The following is a 13,615-nucleotide window of genomic DNA, read 5'->3' as shown; positions in this document are numbered from 1 at the left end:
CACGCTCTGGAGAACGGTGGACGAGAGGGAAGGAAACCGAATTTTGGAGGGCGCGAGGGTCAGTGCAGGTGTGTTGTTGTCGGGACAGCTCGAGCATGTTTATCATACATATCGCTGAGTGGGCTGATGTTCAGATAAAAACAGGTTTGAGACAAATTACAGCTGACTTGCTAAATACTCTACATTCAGCAAACTCCCCCAGACGAGAGACAAAGAGCTGCTCTGGTCTGTGTTCTATAGTTAGACCAGAGCTTCAGCCCGCGTCTTTAAGATCAGTTCCAAGGATAATGATGTAATCCCTAAATCAATTTTAATGTCGAAACAAACACTTTATTAATACATTTCTTAATATCAAACAGGTCTGATCCGTGTGAACGTCGTACCTGTGTGCATGAGAGAGACAAAGAACAGAGAGGAAGTCTGTATGATAATTATGCAGCTGATTTGAATATTGTTGCATGCGTGAAGAGTAGATGGGGGATGGGGGGGGGGGGGGGGGGGGGGGGGGATTCATATGTCATGCTGCATGTCACAGGGCCATCATGGTATGCTCTCCATCTGCTCAGATACCCTGAACCAGCCACTGCAGCATGACGGACGGAGGGAGAGGACTCAAGGGGAGAAAAGAAGATTCCCCAAAAAGGAACTACACGCCTTGTGACAGCAAGCAAGACTCTGAGCTGGACGGTAGCCATCTTGGAAAAAAGGCTGACAAGCCACTGATCAGCCTCCTGGAAGTACAATCCAGACAAAGACGGTCACACTCTAAAATATTCTTGTGCCGGTACGAACAGGTTTCTTTCCAGGCTGCATAAAGTATGTCAAGGGTTCAAAGGTCAGCATTAATCCTCATGCATGAGTAAAGCCATCTGTTCACTACATGTTTATACAGACAACATGTGCCACACAAGACAACATTAACAGCATCTTTAAATGATTCAACTGAATGCATTACATTTCAGTAAAAGGTTGTGTATAAATGAACACCAGTGAGAGATATTCTGCATGAACTGTCTGTTAGTAATGAATGTTCCCTTCTCTCTGGTGTAAGTTTGACTTTTTGTAAAAGAAATACTGGGCTGAAGTTGTACAATGGCTGTCAGCATTGTGAAGCGCAACATCCAGCGAGGTTCTTCCCTCAATGGGCTTCACTGACTTCTCAGGTAACAGCGTGCGGACAGAGGCCCCGGGGAACTCAGGGGGACGACACTGTATCCTCTGAGCCCGACGAGATAACTGTGGCCTCCAACTGACACCGCTCCGTCTGCGAGACTCTCGTGTCGTGTCGTGTCGGAGGCAGACGGAGAGAAAGAGTGCTGGATGAACAGCAGCTGTAGAGAGCTGTGATCACACAGGGCTGTCATGGTGGGAGGAAACCATGTGTCTTAACACCGGGGCGACCGCAGCTGAAAGAGCCGATGGCTCAGAACCGCTCTGTTTGAGGACGGCACGTTAATGCCAACACTCAGTGATGGGATTCACACACAATAGCACTTCTTATAGAGGGGGGGGGGGGGGGGGGGGGGGGGGTGAAGAACGGATGCAAGGGGACGAGAGTGGATAGAAGGGTGTATAAGAAAAGCCAGCCGAGTTCAGGAACAAAGCAAACCAAAGGGTCAATCTTAGTAATTCTACTTCTTATTGACTGAGGCTAAGTACTCGGCTGTCGCCCTTCGGCTGCCTAAATTGCAGTGAACTAACTATTAAGTCAGCCTTATTGTTAACCGACAAAAAAAAAGGCCGTATGAACAATGGACTAGATACTGCTGACAGTGATAACTTAATGATGCGGAGAGCTGCAATCTTCTCTAGTGGAATCAATAAACGCATGCCAAACACAGCAGCCGTGGCAGGTTTGGGTTGGATGACACGGTTCTCCATTGTGATACGTTTCCTGTTAAATGTCAGGGAAAAGGCAGAGGTTCCGACCCCATGCCAGAGGACCATCTGGAAAATAACAGTGTGCAGCCACAGCTGAGGGCCACACTGTAATACTATGAAGGGCATCTTCTCAAAATGTTCTATGGAAGCAGATATTATAAACGCCCTTTCGTTTCCACCACGGGAAAAAAGAATTCCCACCCGAACGTCAGTGCAAAGATTATGCCAGTATTTTCCAACCCCTGGCTGGATGACGTCACTAAGGGTCTCCCTGTGACTTCTGGGGCCACGGGTGAAAGGGGGTAGACAGTACTAAATAAACCTATGGCATGCCTTTGGTGCACAACAACTCTGCATAGGACCCCATCCATCTGGTGGGTAGCAGCATCATTTTAAGCTTCAGCTGAATAATTAGCGTCTCTTTCTGTTGCTTGCTATTCGAATGAACTTATGTTAAACCGGGTTTGCCCAGCGAGCACTAAGCGGTGTGCACATAGGGCTTGTTAGCCAAAAGGGTGAAGGTCATCTAGTCGAAGCCTTCGGTATATTTACACAATCAAAACCACACTGGCCACTGTTCAAACTCAACGAGCACACAAGCCACGCACTAATAATCACTCACATTTAACGTTCAGCAGTTGTGTAAAGCCATATTTAACCCTCCGGACAACTTACAATGTATACCATTCAAACCAGCTGAAGCTAAAAGTCATTAATATGCCGCGTCATACTCAAAAAGCAGACTAATTAGGCCTTTGATCAGACACACACTCATTTGCATTAGCTCTGGGCTAGCTAGCGCTGCAGGTGCACTTCATTCTTGCCAGAAAGGAGACGAGGAGAGAGAAGAGACTGATAGGTTTCTCTGGCAGCGCGCTCAGATCAGACACAGAGGACTCTTTAAGGGCTCCGGCAGAGGGATGCCTGGACTCGGATGCCAACACATAGTAGAAGAGATGGGGGGGGGGGGGGGGGAGCTAATGTGGAAACTAATGGATGCACCATAGATGGTGCTTCCCTTTTTAAATGGTTCTTACAAACCAACTTCAAGGGACTGCATGAGATTGATCATTTCAAAGATTAGAGAGATATTCTCTTCAGGGGATATTTGTTTTTTGGGGGGGCAATCATATTGGGTTATGCATGAGGGATTCCAGTTTCTACATTTAAATCTCACTCTTTCATAATGAAAGAAATCTACACAAGCCACATTTAGCTGCTTCACATTTTTAAACAGTAAATACATTTTCCACAATTTTCCTGAACCACATTCTTTCCCCCCATCGTTTTAAGTTAAACCTTAACTAAAAAAAGTGACAATACAATTCTTAAATGTATATTAGGGACTGTTAAATGATGCCATATTGTATTCTGTGTGCTCTCTGGTATGTTGTTCCCTTTGGCCACAGAGAATACAAAGAAAAAGAAGAAACAAATCAACTGCTCTGTGACCAATGGCTGCCTGAGGAAGTTGATAATTGGCCAACGTAAACGGAGTTTAGTCATAAATCCGTTGAAAAACAGCTGAGGAGGGCAAGTCTGTCACATGATGCATTTTACAGTTGAAGTTACAACGTGCAGCAGGCTGTATGAGCCTCGTCGAACACACTGACTGTGACACCGGTGAACGTGTTCCAAGCTGCGCCAGCCCGGAGACGTCAATCATAATTCAGCACTCGCTGGGACAAATGGATGTTCCTCATCGGGGGGGGGGGGGGGGGGTTAGATTGGAGCCAATTCACTTTTTTTGATGAGTTTAATTTAATCAACTTTCAGTTTGCGGCGTAGCACACAGCAGCCATGTAAGCCAGGGCTCAGCACCAACTGCAGCTGTATTCAAAGGAATCAGAGAAATGCAACAATTAGGAAAAGGGCCATTTCTGCAATCCCAAAAACACTTGTGGTGCGTATTATAACTTCATTATGATGCCACTGTGCCAAGCGCTCGACGGATGCCGCTCAACTTGCGGTCTTGTCGAGCTGTGAAACAGATCGGGGACCATGGGACGACGCAGAGCACAGTGTGAGGGAGTCATGGTAGAACTGGCAAAGCCTGACCTCATCCCAGTCTCAGCTCACACATTAGAGAGTGGCTTATTTCGGCAGCTTAGCGCCGAAAGAGCTGCTAAACGGGGCAACTTTCACTCTTCATCATCAGGTGGCACTAATCTCCTCATCTTTATCAACACAGGGGTATCATTTGTCTCCCTATAAGTAACTAACTAAGTGTAGATATGTTCTCGTATCTTTTGCCGACCTAAAATATGCTCTCTAACAACTCTGTGTAGCAATCTGCTTTTGCTGTAAGCCAAAGCTAAGTGTTTATTTTCTTTTGCCGTTAAACCTATAAATCCATAGCAGATTAGCGGGAGCTTGGACATTCAGAGAGGCAACATGAAACAGAAATCCACTTTGAGATCAAATCTTGGTGCACCAGTAAACTGCAGGTCTTGTGCTGGGTTGGGCCTGAATGACAGGTACACAGTGGAACTAGACCAACTGGTTTTTCGTGTGCGCCGTAAAATCGTGTGTATACATCTTCCACACCGCTGAAAACAGAGCACTGGTGTTCTCCTATCTCTAGTTCCTGAGCAGAGGAAAGAGAAGAACAGCCTTTGGTTCAACACCATGCGATTTATATCACGTCTGAAACGCACAAACAATAACATCACAGACGCCTCTCAAAAGGTTTCTGTGGAATTTTCAAGTATGAAAAACATCCTGGAGGTTAACAAAATGTTCTTAGAAGTCATGTGTTACAACATGTCGCCGAATAAAAAAATGAATCTATAACCAGCTAGCTCTGAAGCCCCTCTATAAATAGTGGTTCCCTATAACAAATAAAGTACTAGGTAAAAAGAGTATTTAGTATTGAAAGTCTTAAAATAGGTGTTAGTTACTTTATATATACAAGTACAAATGAGGAAGGACACACGGGATTGAAATAGATTCACGTATTTATGTCATGCGAGCTCCAGGACATTACAGAGTCTTTGCTCTTCGATGGAGGCCGATAAGAAATGACTCAGCCGGCCCTCTGCTGCTTTAAAAAAAAAAAACACCACCAAAGCAAACCATAACTCAAAGCCGTGACATGTCTGCACAATTTGTTAACTAACAAGTCCTGTTACTGATTTGACAAATAGCCATCATTGTGGTAGGAACACACTGCGGCGTCCACATCCCCACTAAGACCCCAGCAGACACTGTGAGGTTTGGTGAGCCAGCACCAGTAATAAATATAATGTGTCAAATAAATAATAAAGTGCTCCGTTTCATCAGCGTTTGCTATTCTAACACCCCTGGGACTGCAGCACAGGACTGTGTTCAGAGGCTGATATAAGAGTTGGGAGCGGGAAAAAGCTTATCGACAACATCTTCTAAACCTATCGCGAGAATAATGCGTTGAAGCTTATTTCATGGAGAGTAACTTTCGTTAAAAATGATCTCAAACAATGTAAACAATGAATATCTAAAAACGTAACTGAAAGCCTGTCGTGGGTTTACGGCGCGCCATGAGAATGTAGCTGTGAATGCTGAGAAAGTAAACATTGATTCGTCTTTGTTAAGGTGATGACGAGGTGCTCATATTTCACTATCAGACGTCTCCTGTGAGGCTGTAGGACGGAGGACAGAACTTGGGTTTTCTTGTCAGCAGCGCTGGTTCTAATGTAATGTGTTGAGTTTGTTCTTTTTCAACCAATTTTAGACCATCAAAAAGAAACAACACAACTTGGCAATGCAACATTTAGCCCAATAAAGTCATTTAAAAAGTTCCATCTTGCTGACCTTAAGCTAAAACAATGCAGCTTTACATGACGACATCATTGAAATGGTTCAAACAGCTGATTTCTGTGGCTCATCCCTCATTTCTTCTTCTTTCAAATGTTCTTCTCAAGCAGCTCTGCAGATCTCATGCTAAGGGAAAGAGCTAAGATGCTCAATGCCAGGACCATAATGACAACACCACCACACAAAGACCCGTTACTGGTACACTTCTAGTATTAACCTCAACAGCAAAGCCTCTTACCTTAACAGCTGTTAACAGTGTCACTAACAAATGCCTAAATCATGTTTTTGCCCTCTACTTGTGAAAGGAAGAGTCGTACCGCTTCAAATGCTGTATGTTTATCTCATAATTAAAGTTGTCTATTATTTTGGCCAATGGCGTAATTGAAATCATTTTGATATGTTTTAATTTTCAAGTTGAAGAAAAGAGTCTATTTGTGCTCTTCAGTGCGTGATAGCCTGTGAGGAACTAAGAGAAAAAGCCTCAAGACCCTAAGAAGTGACTCAAACCCTTTTGTGATCTCTCACTGCTGGCTTTAACACTTGGCGAGAAACCCTCGAGAGTCTACGCCGGGCCTACATAGTGCGGAATAAAAGATTAGAAGGTAAGAGGCTGCCGTTATTCACATGTCTGACCCGAGTGTTTCACAAAAGGGTGGAATCAGAAGTCGAGTGATCTCAGCCTTTGCTTCAGTCACGCAGAGGACCTGGCTGAGAGCCCTTCCAGTGTGCTGCGCATTGTCTCCTCTGGTGCTTCACCTTGCGATTTCCTCTTACACCAGCAGCGCTTGCAGTTGACCCTGGCCTCAGCAACACTTGGAGCAGGCACATGGAGAAAAGTAAGGTGTAATGACGCTAGATTTCATTTCTTCTAAAGACGAGTGCAGATCTTCTTTTATAAAAAAGAAAAAGAAAAAAAAAAAAGCATTAGCTTTGGCCACACACACGCACACGCACGCACACACACACGCCTGTTGTCACTAACAACACCTGCACACGTTCACTGTTGTTCCCATGCAGTTCACCAACAGGTCCGAGCCGAGCTTGTTTACAGCAGTTGAAGAGAACAAAAGGAAACAAACAAAAGCTCTTTGAGATGGAGATTAGGTAATGTAGATGTTTGTCCTTCAACCATAGGGCCCATGCTCAAACAACGACTTGGGGCCGTGCTGGAGAATGACTTTGAGAAGGAGAGCGTCCGTTGAGAGAAGCAGTGAACGATCAGGTGGTCTGCTGGGCTCCTGTAATGAACAACCTCAGCCAAATCCAGCCAGGCATGACCGGCAAATTAACATGCAGCAGCTTTCACACTCTATCCCCACAGATCTGCCCGGCCAGAAAACCAATACAGGGCCGCTCTGGAAATAGCCCCGACCAGAGATTGCACTTTCAACTCCAATACCACTGCTACCATGACCTCTGGTCCTGGAACTACACAGGAAATGAGACTTAAACTACAAAATACTTCACTGAAACATCATAAAGCATAACGGACAATGAACTCTGAGGGGTCCGTTAACTCAACTTGTGTACAAATATTGTAATATTGAAATTTAAGATGACATATGAAGCAAATTCTCTTACAGGTTATGATGTTTAATGTCACTGAAAGATCAGAGTTGTATACATTTAACGGACATCACACGAGGGAATTATTCCATCTAGGGCAAAAGTTATTCTTGTAAATCGAATGACTAGTAGAAAAAAAACCCCGCTGTCAGCAATTAAAAGAGGCCAGCTATACTCAAAGTCCCTGTCCCGTCCTCCACAGCACCCCGTCTCTCACCACTGCTTCCTGTCCACACAGGAAGCAGCAGCACCAGGAGGAAGTCCTTACTTAGCTGAAAGCACGGTGGAATCAGGGAGGTTTCGGGGGACATCGACGTGGAGGCCCTTCTATCAGCTGCTGGACAAACAGAGCAGCCTTATCTTCAGCTGCACACGAGTGGAAGAACAACAGAGAGCATGCAGAGCTCGGTAGTGACCTCCACTTTGGTCGTACTGGTCTTGACATTGAAGGTGTGCTGTAATAGCAGAGAGATCCGGGCTAGCCGCGTTAACACTTCTGTTGGAGCAAACTAAAAACTGTGATACTGGCCGTCACAGCTGTGCAATAAATCAATAAAACAGCAAACATGCCACTAGGATTGATGCATGCGTGTCTGACCCCAAGCACGCATCGGTCGACAAACAGTTCAAACCCTGAACATCTGAAAGATGCCGTGTTCTAAAAGGGATTCCTTCTTTCCAATGACTTCCAGTGCTACTGCAGGCAGAGCTTCACGCTTTGCCTAAAAGTGCATAATTGCACATAAAGTAATGTCACAAAATATAAAAAGAGATAATGCGCACTTAAAGTCTGTTTTTCATTCCTAAGTTGTTGTTTTTTTAAATGACCTGTGGACATTTATTTAGTTAATAATTGTTTTCTTTAATATGAGTGCACTGCAGACAGAGTGCAGATCTACTTAACCCTTACATACTGTTTATATTTAATGCCTTCACAGTATGGCTCGGGTCAATTTTGACCCAGACCAAGAATTCCCTCATAGTAAGTGTCCATACCAAATTTTTAACTACTACTAAATGTGTCAGAGAGCAGGGAGAGTGTATTTTTTAAGTTTTACAACATTCGTTTTTGGACAAAAACATCTACTATTACACATTATCATGTCCTGTTTTACATAAGACATAAAAGCCATAATGATTTAAATATATTGTATTGAATTTTAAAATGGCATGAACATTCTGGAACTGTTGGAGTTTATAATATAACCATATTCAAAGACCAGCAGGTGTCTGTCTCTGCGGGAACCTGTGCAAATGTTGTTGGAACACAGACAGTTCTCGTGACAGTGTCGAGGCCCCCCTCTGTCACCACTGTTCCATAACAAATACACATAAACATGGCCTGTACAGTTTCAAGATTCCCTAAAACCACCATTTTCCTTGACTTGACCCACACTGGTAGATCGAAAATCCATCTCAATAGATACGGGTCAAATCTGACCCGAAACAGCCTCAGTGTACAAAAACTTGTAGCACCTGTTCAAAAGTATAACATTTTAAATATTTAAATTTTTGTGTATTTTGGGTCACTTTAGGAAAAGTCATCAAATGTCAGGCTAAAAGAATGACGTTTAGGGTATTTGTACTGCTGTCAAATGTCAAAACGGGTCAAAAATAGACAATGCAGTGTTAACTACATTTTCATTAAAGTTCAGCAATTTTGTCTCTCATTTGTTATTTTAATTAAATTGTCGTAATCAGAAAAACAACAAAAAACCAACAACAATATCTCTGCATTATACATCAGCCGCCCTGTTCTCCAAACATCAGCATCAGCCAGTGAGAAGCCCATAGTGGTCAACCTCCAGTATAAATACCACGAGTCCATTAGACTACATATCAAACTGCATTACAATCCTTAGATACAAACTCTTCGGGTACAGAGCGATACTTGAGCATAAGTGACCTACTTTGAAGTTCTGGAGAGAAAAGCACATCTTACAGTATGTTGCACTTATAACGAATCCATTGCTGTTTTCCTCCATTCAATACAATTCCCTCCTGACAACTTCCTCCCTTTCCACACTCTCCCAAAGTACCTACTGGCCCTGTTCTGTCTGTGGTACTATGCATATGAATAACAGAAGTGAATCAGTACATATGCATACTATGAAGGTCATCTTGGTTGTAACAGAATGAGTCTACTCAGGTGGGATGCAATAAAAAAAATGTATACCTGCTACCTAAAATACAACTGAAGTTATACTATAAAGTCATGTGGACTCAGTTCAGCAAAACAGGATGCACATAAACTATTTAGCGTGCATGTGGATTTGACATTCAGACTCATAAAGAAATCCACTATACGACTCTTTTAGATTGATCAATGAATGAAACAGGTTCCATTATGTGTGACAGGGGTTGTAACAACAGTCACACAACAGTCTTGTGACAGCCATAAACACTGCACTTCCTCGTCCAATGAAAGAAACAAAAAGGAAATCACCAATTTAGTTTCTTCACGTTTATATTTTCTGTTTCCACATCAGTACAATACACAACATCCATAGGATAGAGTCACTTGATAGCAGCTCAACCTGCTACAGATCTAGAAGAAAGCTGTATTCCCACTTCAGCATGAAGCATACAAACATATGTGAGCTGTGTTTGTCAGGTGTCGAGCCAGAGTTGCAAATACTAGCCAGGATAACACGAGACTAAATGACAACAAAGGCTTGTGATGGGCATCTGCTTCTGAGGCGACTGACAAGGCAGCATCAGCTAGCATTGGCTAGCTAGTTAGCCACAAGGGGAGCTAGCTCACATTAGCTAGCATCCATGCCTTATCTCAGTGCGTCTTGTCTGATATTAGAACGTAAAAAAAATCAATGAAAACTTGTGGTGAGTGGCAAACACTTCCAATTCCGGAGGTGTTTTTTTGTGCGAAATGATTTCCCCTGTCAGCTGGCTCGCATTCGCCACCGCAGTGACAGCCAGCCAGCTAACCTGACGCCGTGTTTGACGTTAGCTTGTCTGCTGATGCCAGCTAGCTAGCTCGACTAGCTAACAGCTCGGCGGTGCAGCATCAGAAGCCCCGGTGTGACGTTTCACTCACCTAACAGGGACCGGAGGTGTTTGAGCCGGGTCAGTACATCCTTCTTTGGGTCCAGAACTTTCTGTGTAGATTTCTTGACGTCTCCATGCCCCCTTCGAGTGAACATACCGCTGTGAAATGCAACCGTGGAAGCTGAAATCACCTGTGTTTCACCATACACCGAGCCTCCAGTGCGACTGTCACTTTCCTCACCACCGCTCTATGCCTGCTCGGTAAACATTCGGCCGACGGCCGCTAGAGTCCTGTTGTTGTTTTTTGTGGGTGTGTAAACACGGAAGCGCAGCCTGACAGAGAGGAGTGGTCAGATGATATGAAGAATACGCCTCCTTGTTTACAACCGTTCCACCTTGCACTTCCAATGGGCTTGTTTTTATGCATGTTAACCTTTCAGTATACTTAACATATTTGTAGTTTAACGCCCTGTGAAGAAGGTTTCGTCACGTTCGAGTCCCACACTGTCAACGTTACCTCTTGGAAAAATGGGAACGACAAGCATGTGTGCAATGTCTCGCAGTGAACTTTAGGTTCAAGACTGGCACCCATCTTCAGTCTAAAAGACAAGCGATTCCACTTTATTCCACACAATAGACGTCTGATAATAGGAGATTGGAGTCTGGCTGTTTAATAGCTCCCAAGCGCCCTCTGGTGTTTGAAGTAGGTAAGCACAAATCGCCGGGAACAACAGTATATAAATGTATGGGAATGAAGAGGACAGATGGACTTGCTTCAACGTAAATAGCGAACATATTTTACGCCATGGCCTGTATGTTTGGGATCATTCTGCAACCAGAAATTATTTCCATTTCGGATTTATATGCAAATTATTTTCTCGATAATAGTTTGATGCATACAATTTCAGAAAAAAATGTAAAAATTCCCATCGTAGCCTACTTTACAAGTGCTTGTTTTGTCCGCCCCACGGTCAAAAACGCAAAGATCTTCAGTTTGATGCATTAATATTCTCATTTGAGCAGTTTTTTGCCTAAAAAATTACTTAACAATTAATTAATTAATGATCGAAGTTGTTTAATTTGTAGTAGTTACTTAGTTTTCTGTCAATTCACTTATCGATTAATCTACTAATCATTAACAAACGAGACTAGTCATTTTCAGCCTTTCAAGGGCTTCAATGAAAGAGTCAATTAAAACTAAATGAGAATGCATGTTACAACACACTTGTGTACGTAGGCTGTATTTCAACATTTCGCATGTTTGTCTGATATTGAGAGGAAACTGGATAACCACAATGCATTGGTTTCAATGTTTGTCATTAATATGTTATTATCAAAAATACAACGTCTGCACTTTTATTTGTAGACTAGACAGTTTTCACTGCAGACATTTTGACTGAGAAATGAGCACAGAAGTAATCAATAACATTAACACTGGCTACATTCCCCTTTGAGTGTTTTAGTTCCAGGGCTTTGGTAGTGTGCGTGTTGGCTCTAAATGGACCAGAATCACCATTAATGTTATTGATGCACGTGTGCGTTTCGTGCTATGAGATGCTGTTAAAAAAAAAAAAAAAAAAAGGTCCATTAAATGTAGGTTTAGGTGTTTTATCTGACAGAATATTCTGTAGTATGAGTGTAAAATGATTGTTCATGTTTCTCATGCTGTATAAATGCACATCAATGCCTATCAAGTCTTACTGTAGTTAACTCCAGCTCAGAGTTCTCACGTTATAGTCAAAGCCTGTATTAAAAATACTGCGGGTCTCATATCCACATGAATGCACCATTTGTTGCAGTTATGATTGAACCAAGGAACCTAACTTCCAGATCAAAGACACTTGTATTTTTTGATATTCACACTCCTCTACAGTGACGCTTACAAAGAGAAAAAAGGTAGAACAGCTTCACTGCTCATTCAAGCCGCTGCCACTTGACACTTTAAACTGGAGGTTTTGATGAATTAATATGAATACAAGGGATTTTGTTTTTTAAATAGCAGAGCTCTCCTGCAGTTAACGTAAACTTAGGGTTATGATAAATTGAACAGAGTTCAGCGTGCTCGCGACTTTAATGGATTTTCAAAAAATAATTTGTTCTACATGGTTGTGCAGACAGCAAATTCCATCTTGGAAATGAAAAAAAACAAAAACAAGTGTTTACGTTCTGAGATGAATCTTAAGTTTGAAGAAATTGGATGCATCCGTTAATCAACCCCAACAAACTGGCATTCCGTGCAATCTCACACGTTCGCTTGTCTGAACCTATCTCTCTTATTTTGGAGGCAATTAATTTTGAGGCTAAGCTGGGAGAATTATTTTATTCACACATTTTAGACACATCTCATTGAAGACAGAGCTTAGACTGTAGAGTTCAACTTTGTGACTGAGAAATCTTTTCCGACTTAAAGTCTACTTATGAAAAAGAAATGGACATATAACCATAACCGTGCCATTGTATCCCCCCTATCACATATCACATTATGCAATACTGCTTTCCCCCCCAGACTTGGTATTATAATATAAAGTCTACTATTATAAAAATAGGTTTATTTTCTATTTATTGAACTCAAGTGAGAGTCAAGTGAGATTTTGGATGACCAAATTTACCAGGAGATGGCGCCTAAACCACCGGCAACACGGTGAATCTGTTTATTGTCATGAATTAAAAAGTGCATATGAATGTGCTGCAAATACAGTTGTAAAAATCACTTACATAGCAAGAAAGGGAGGAACAATCGTCAAAGAAAACGTGAGACAATTCTCAGAAAAAAAGGCCTTTGTTAGAATAACTCAACACTGAAAGTAAAATAAAAAGCATTGACAAGAATGTCAGTGTTAAGTAGTCGACTGTGAGGGATCTTGTACTCTTCAGAAAAGAAGACAAGACTGTATTTTATTTCATCTATACCACCCACACATATTGAGCCCTGACAATGTTGCGAGAGTGTTTGTCTCTCTTGTTCAAGGTTCTGCACAATGGATGTCTTGAGTGATAGGAGAGGGAACCGAGGGTGGTGAGAGCGGGAGGCCAAAGAGGAGGAGTAAAAAAAAAAAAAGAGGAGTAAAATCAGCCTTTGCCCTGCAGTTTGGTATGACACTCATTATCTGAAGTGGGCCATTCTGAGGAAGGAGGAGGTTGCCTGTCACAACAGATGTTGATTACACAAAACAGGGTAGTTTGGAAGGATGTGTGAATAAAACACAAGCTCCCACACACACAAACAGGGTTATTGTTGGTGCTTTGTCACCAGTCTTAATTGATTGTAATCACCATTCCTTCTTGGCAAACCTCCCCTGTTCTTGAAGTGCAGGTTATTGCTCATTATCTAAGATGGCACGGACCTATACGATAATCTATCAACAATAAC

General features: G+C 42.5%; 1 protein-coding gene across 4 annotated transcripts in view; it reads right to left on the bottom strand.

Annotated features, from left to right (window-relative positions):
- Nucleotides 1–10,570, bottom strand: part of ralgapa2 (Ral GTPase activating protein catalytic subunit alpha 2) — an 84,670-nt gene extending 74,100 nt beyond the window's left edge. For 3 of the 4 annotated variants that reach the window (XM_076107973.1, XM_076107976.1, XM_076107974.1), the window contains exon 1: nt 10,295–10,569. In XM_076107973.1, coding sequence (XP_075964088.1) covers nt 10,295–10,400 — 106 coding nt within the window. In that variant the 5' untranslated portion in view covers nt 10,401–10,569. Of the gene's footprint in view, nt 1–10,294 lie in introns of all 4 variants that reach the window. The other variant, XM_076107975.1, reaches the window with a different exon arrangement.
- Nucleotides 10,571–13,615: the final 3,045 nt, after the last annotated feature.

This window comes from Anarhichas minor, unplaced genomic scaffold (genome assembly GCF_050575085.1).
Source record: "Anarhichas minor isolate MPS153535 unplaced genomic scaffold, ASM5057508v1 ptg000040l, whole genome shotgun sequence".
Lineage (NCBI taxonomy): Eukaryota > Metazoa > Chordata > Actinopteri > Perciformes > Anarhichadidae > Anarhichas > Anarhichas minor.
This window is presented reverse-complemented; position numbering and strand designations above follow the sequence as displayed.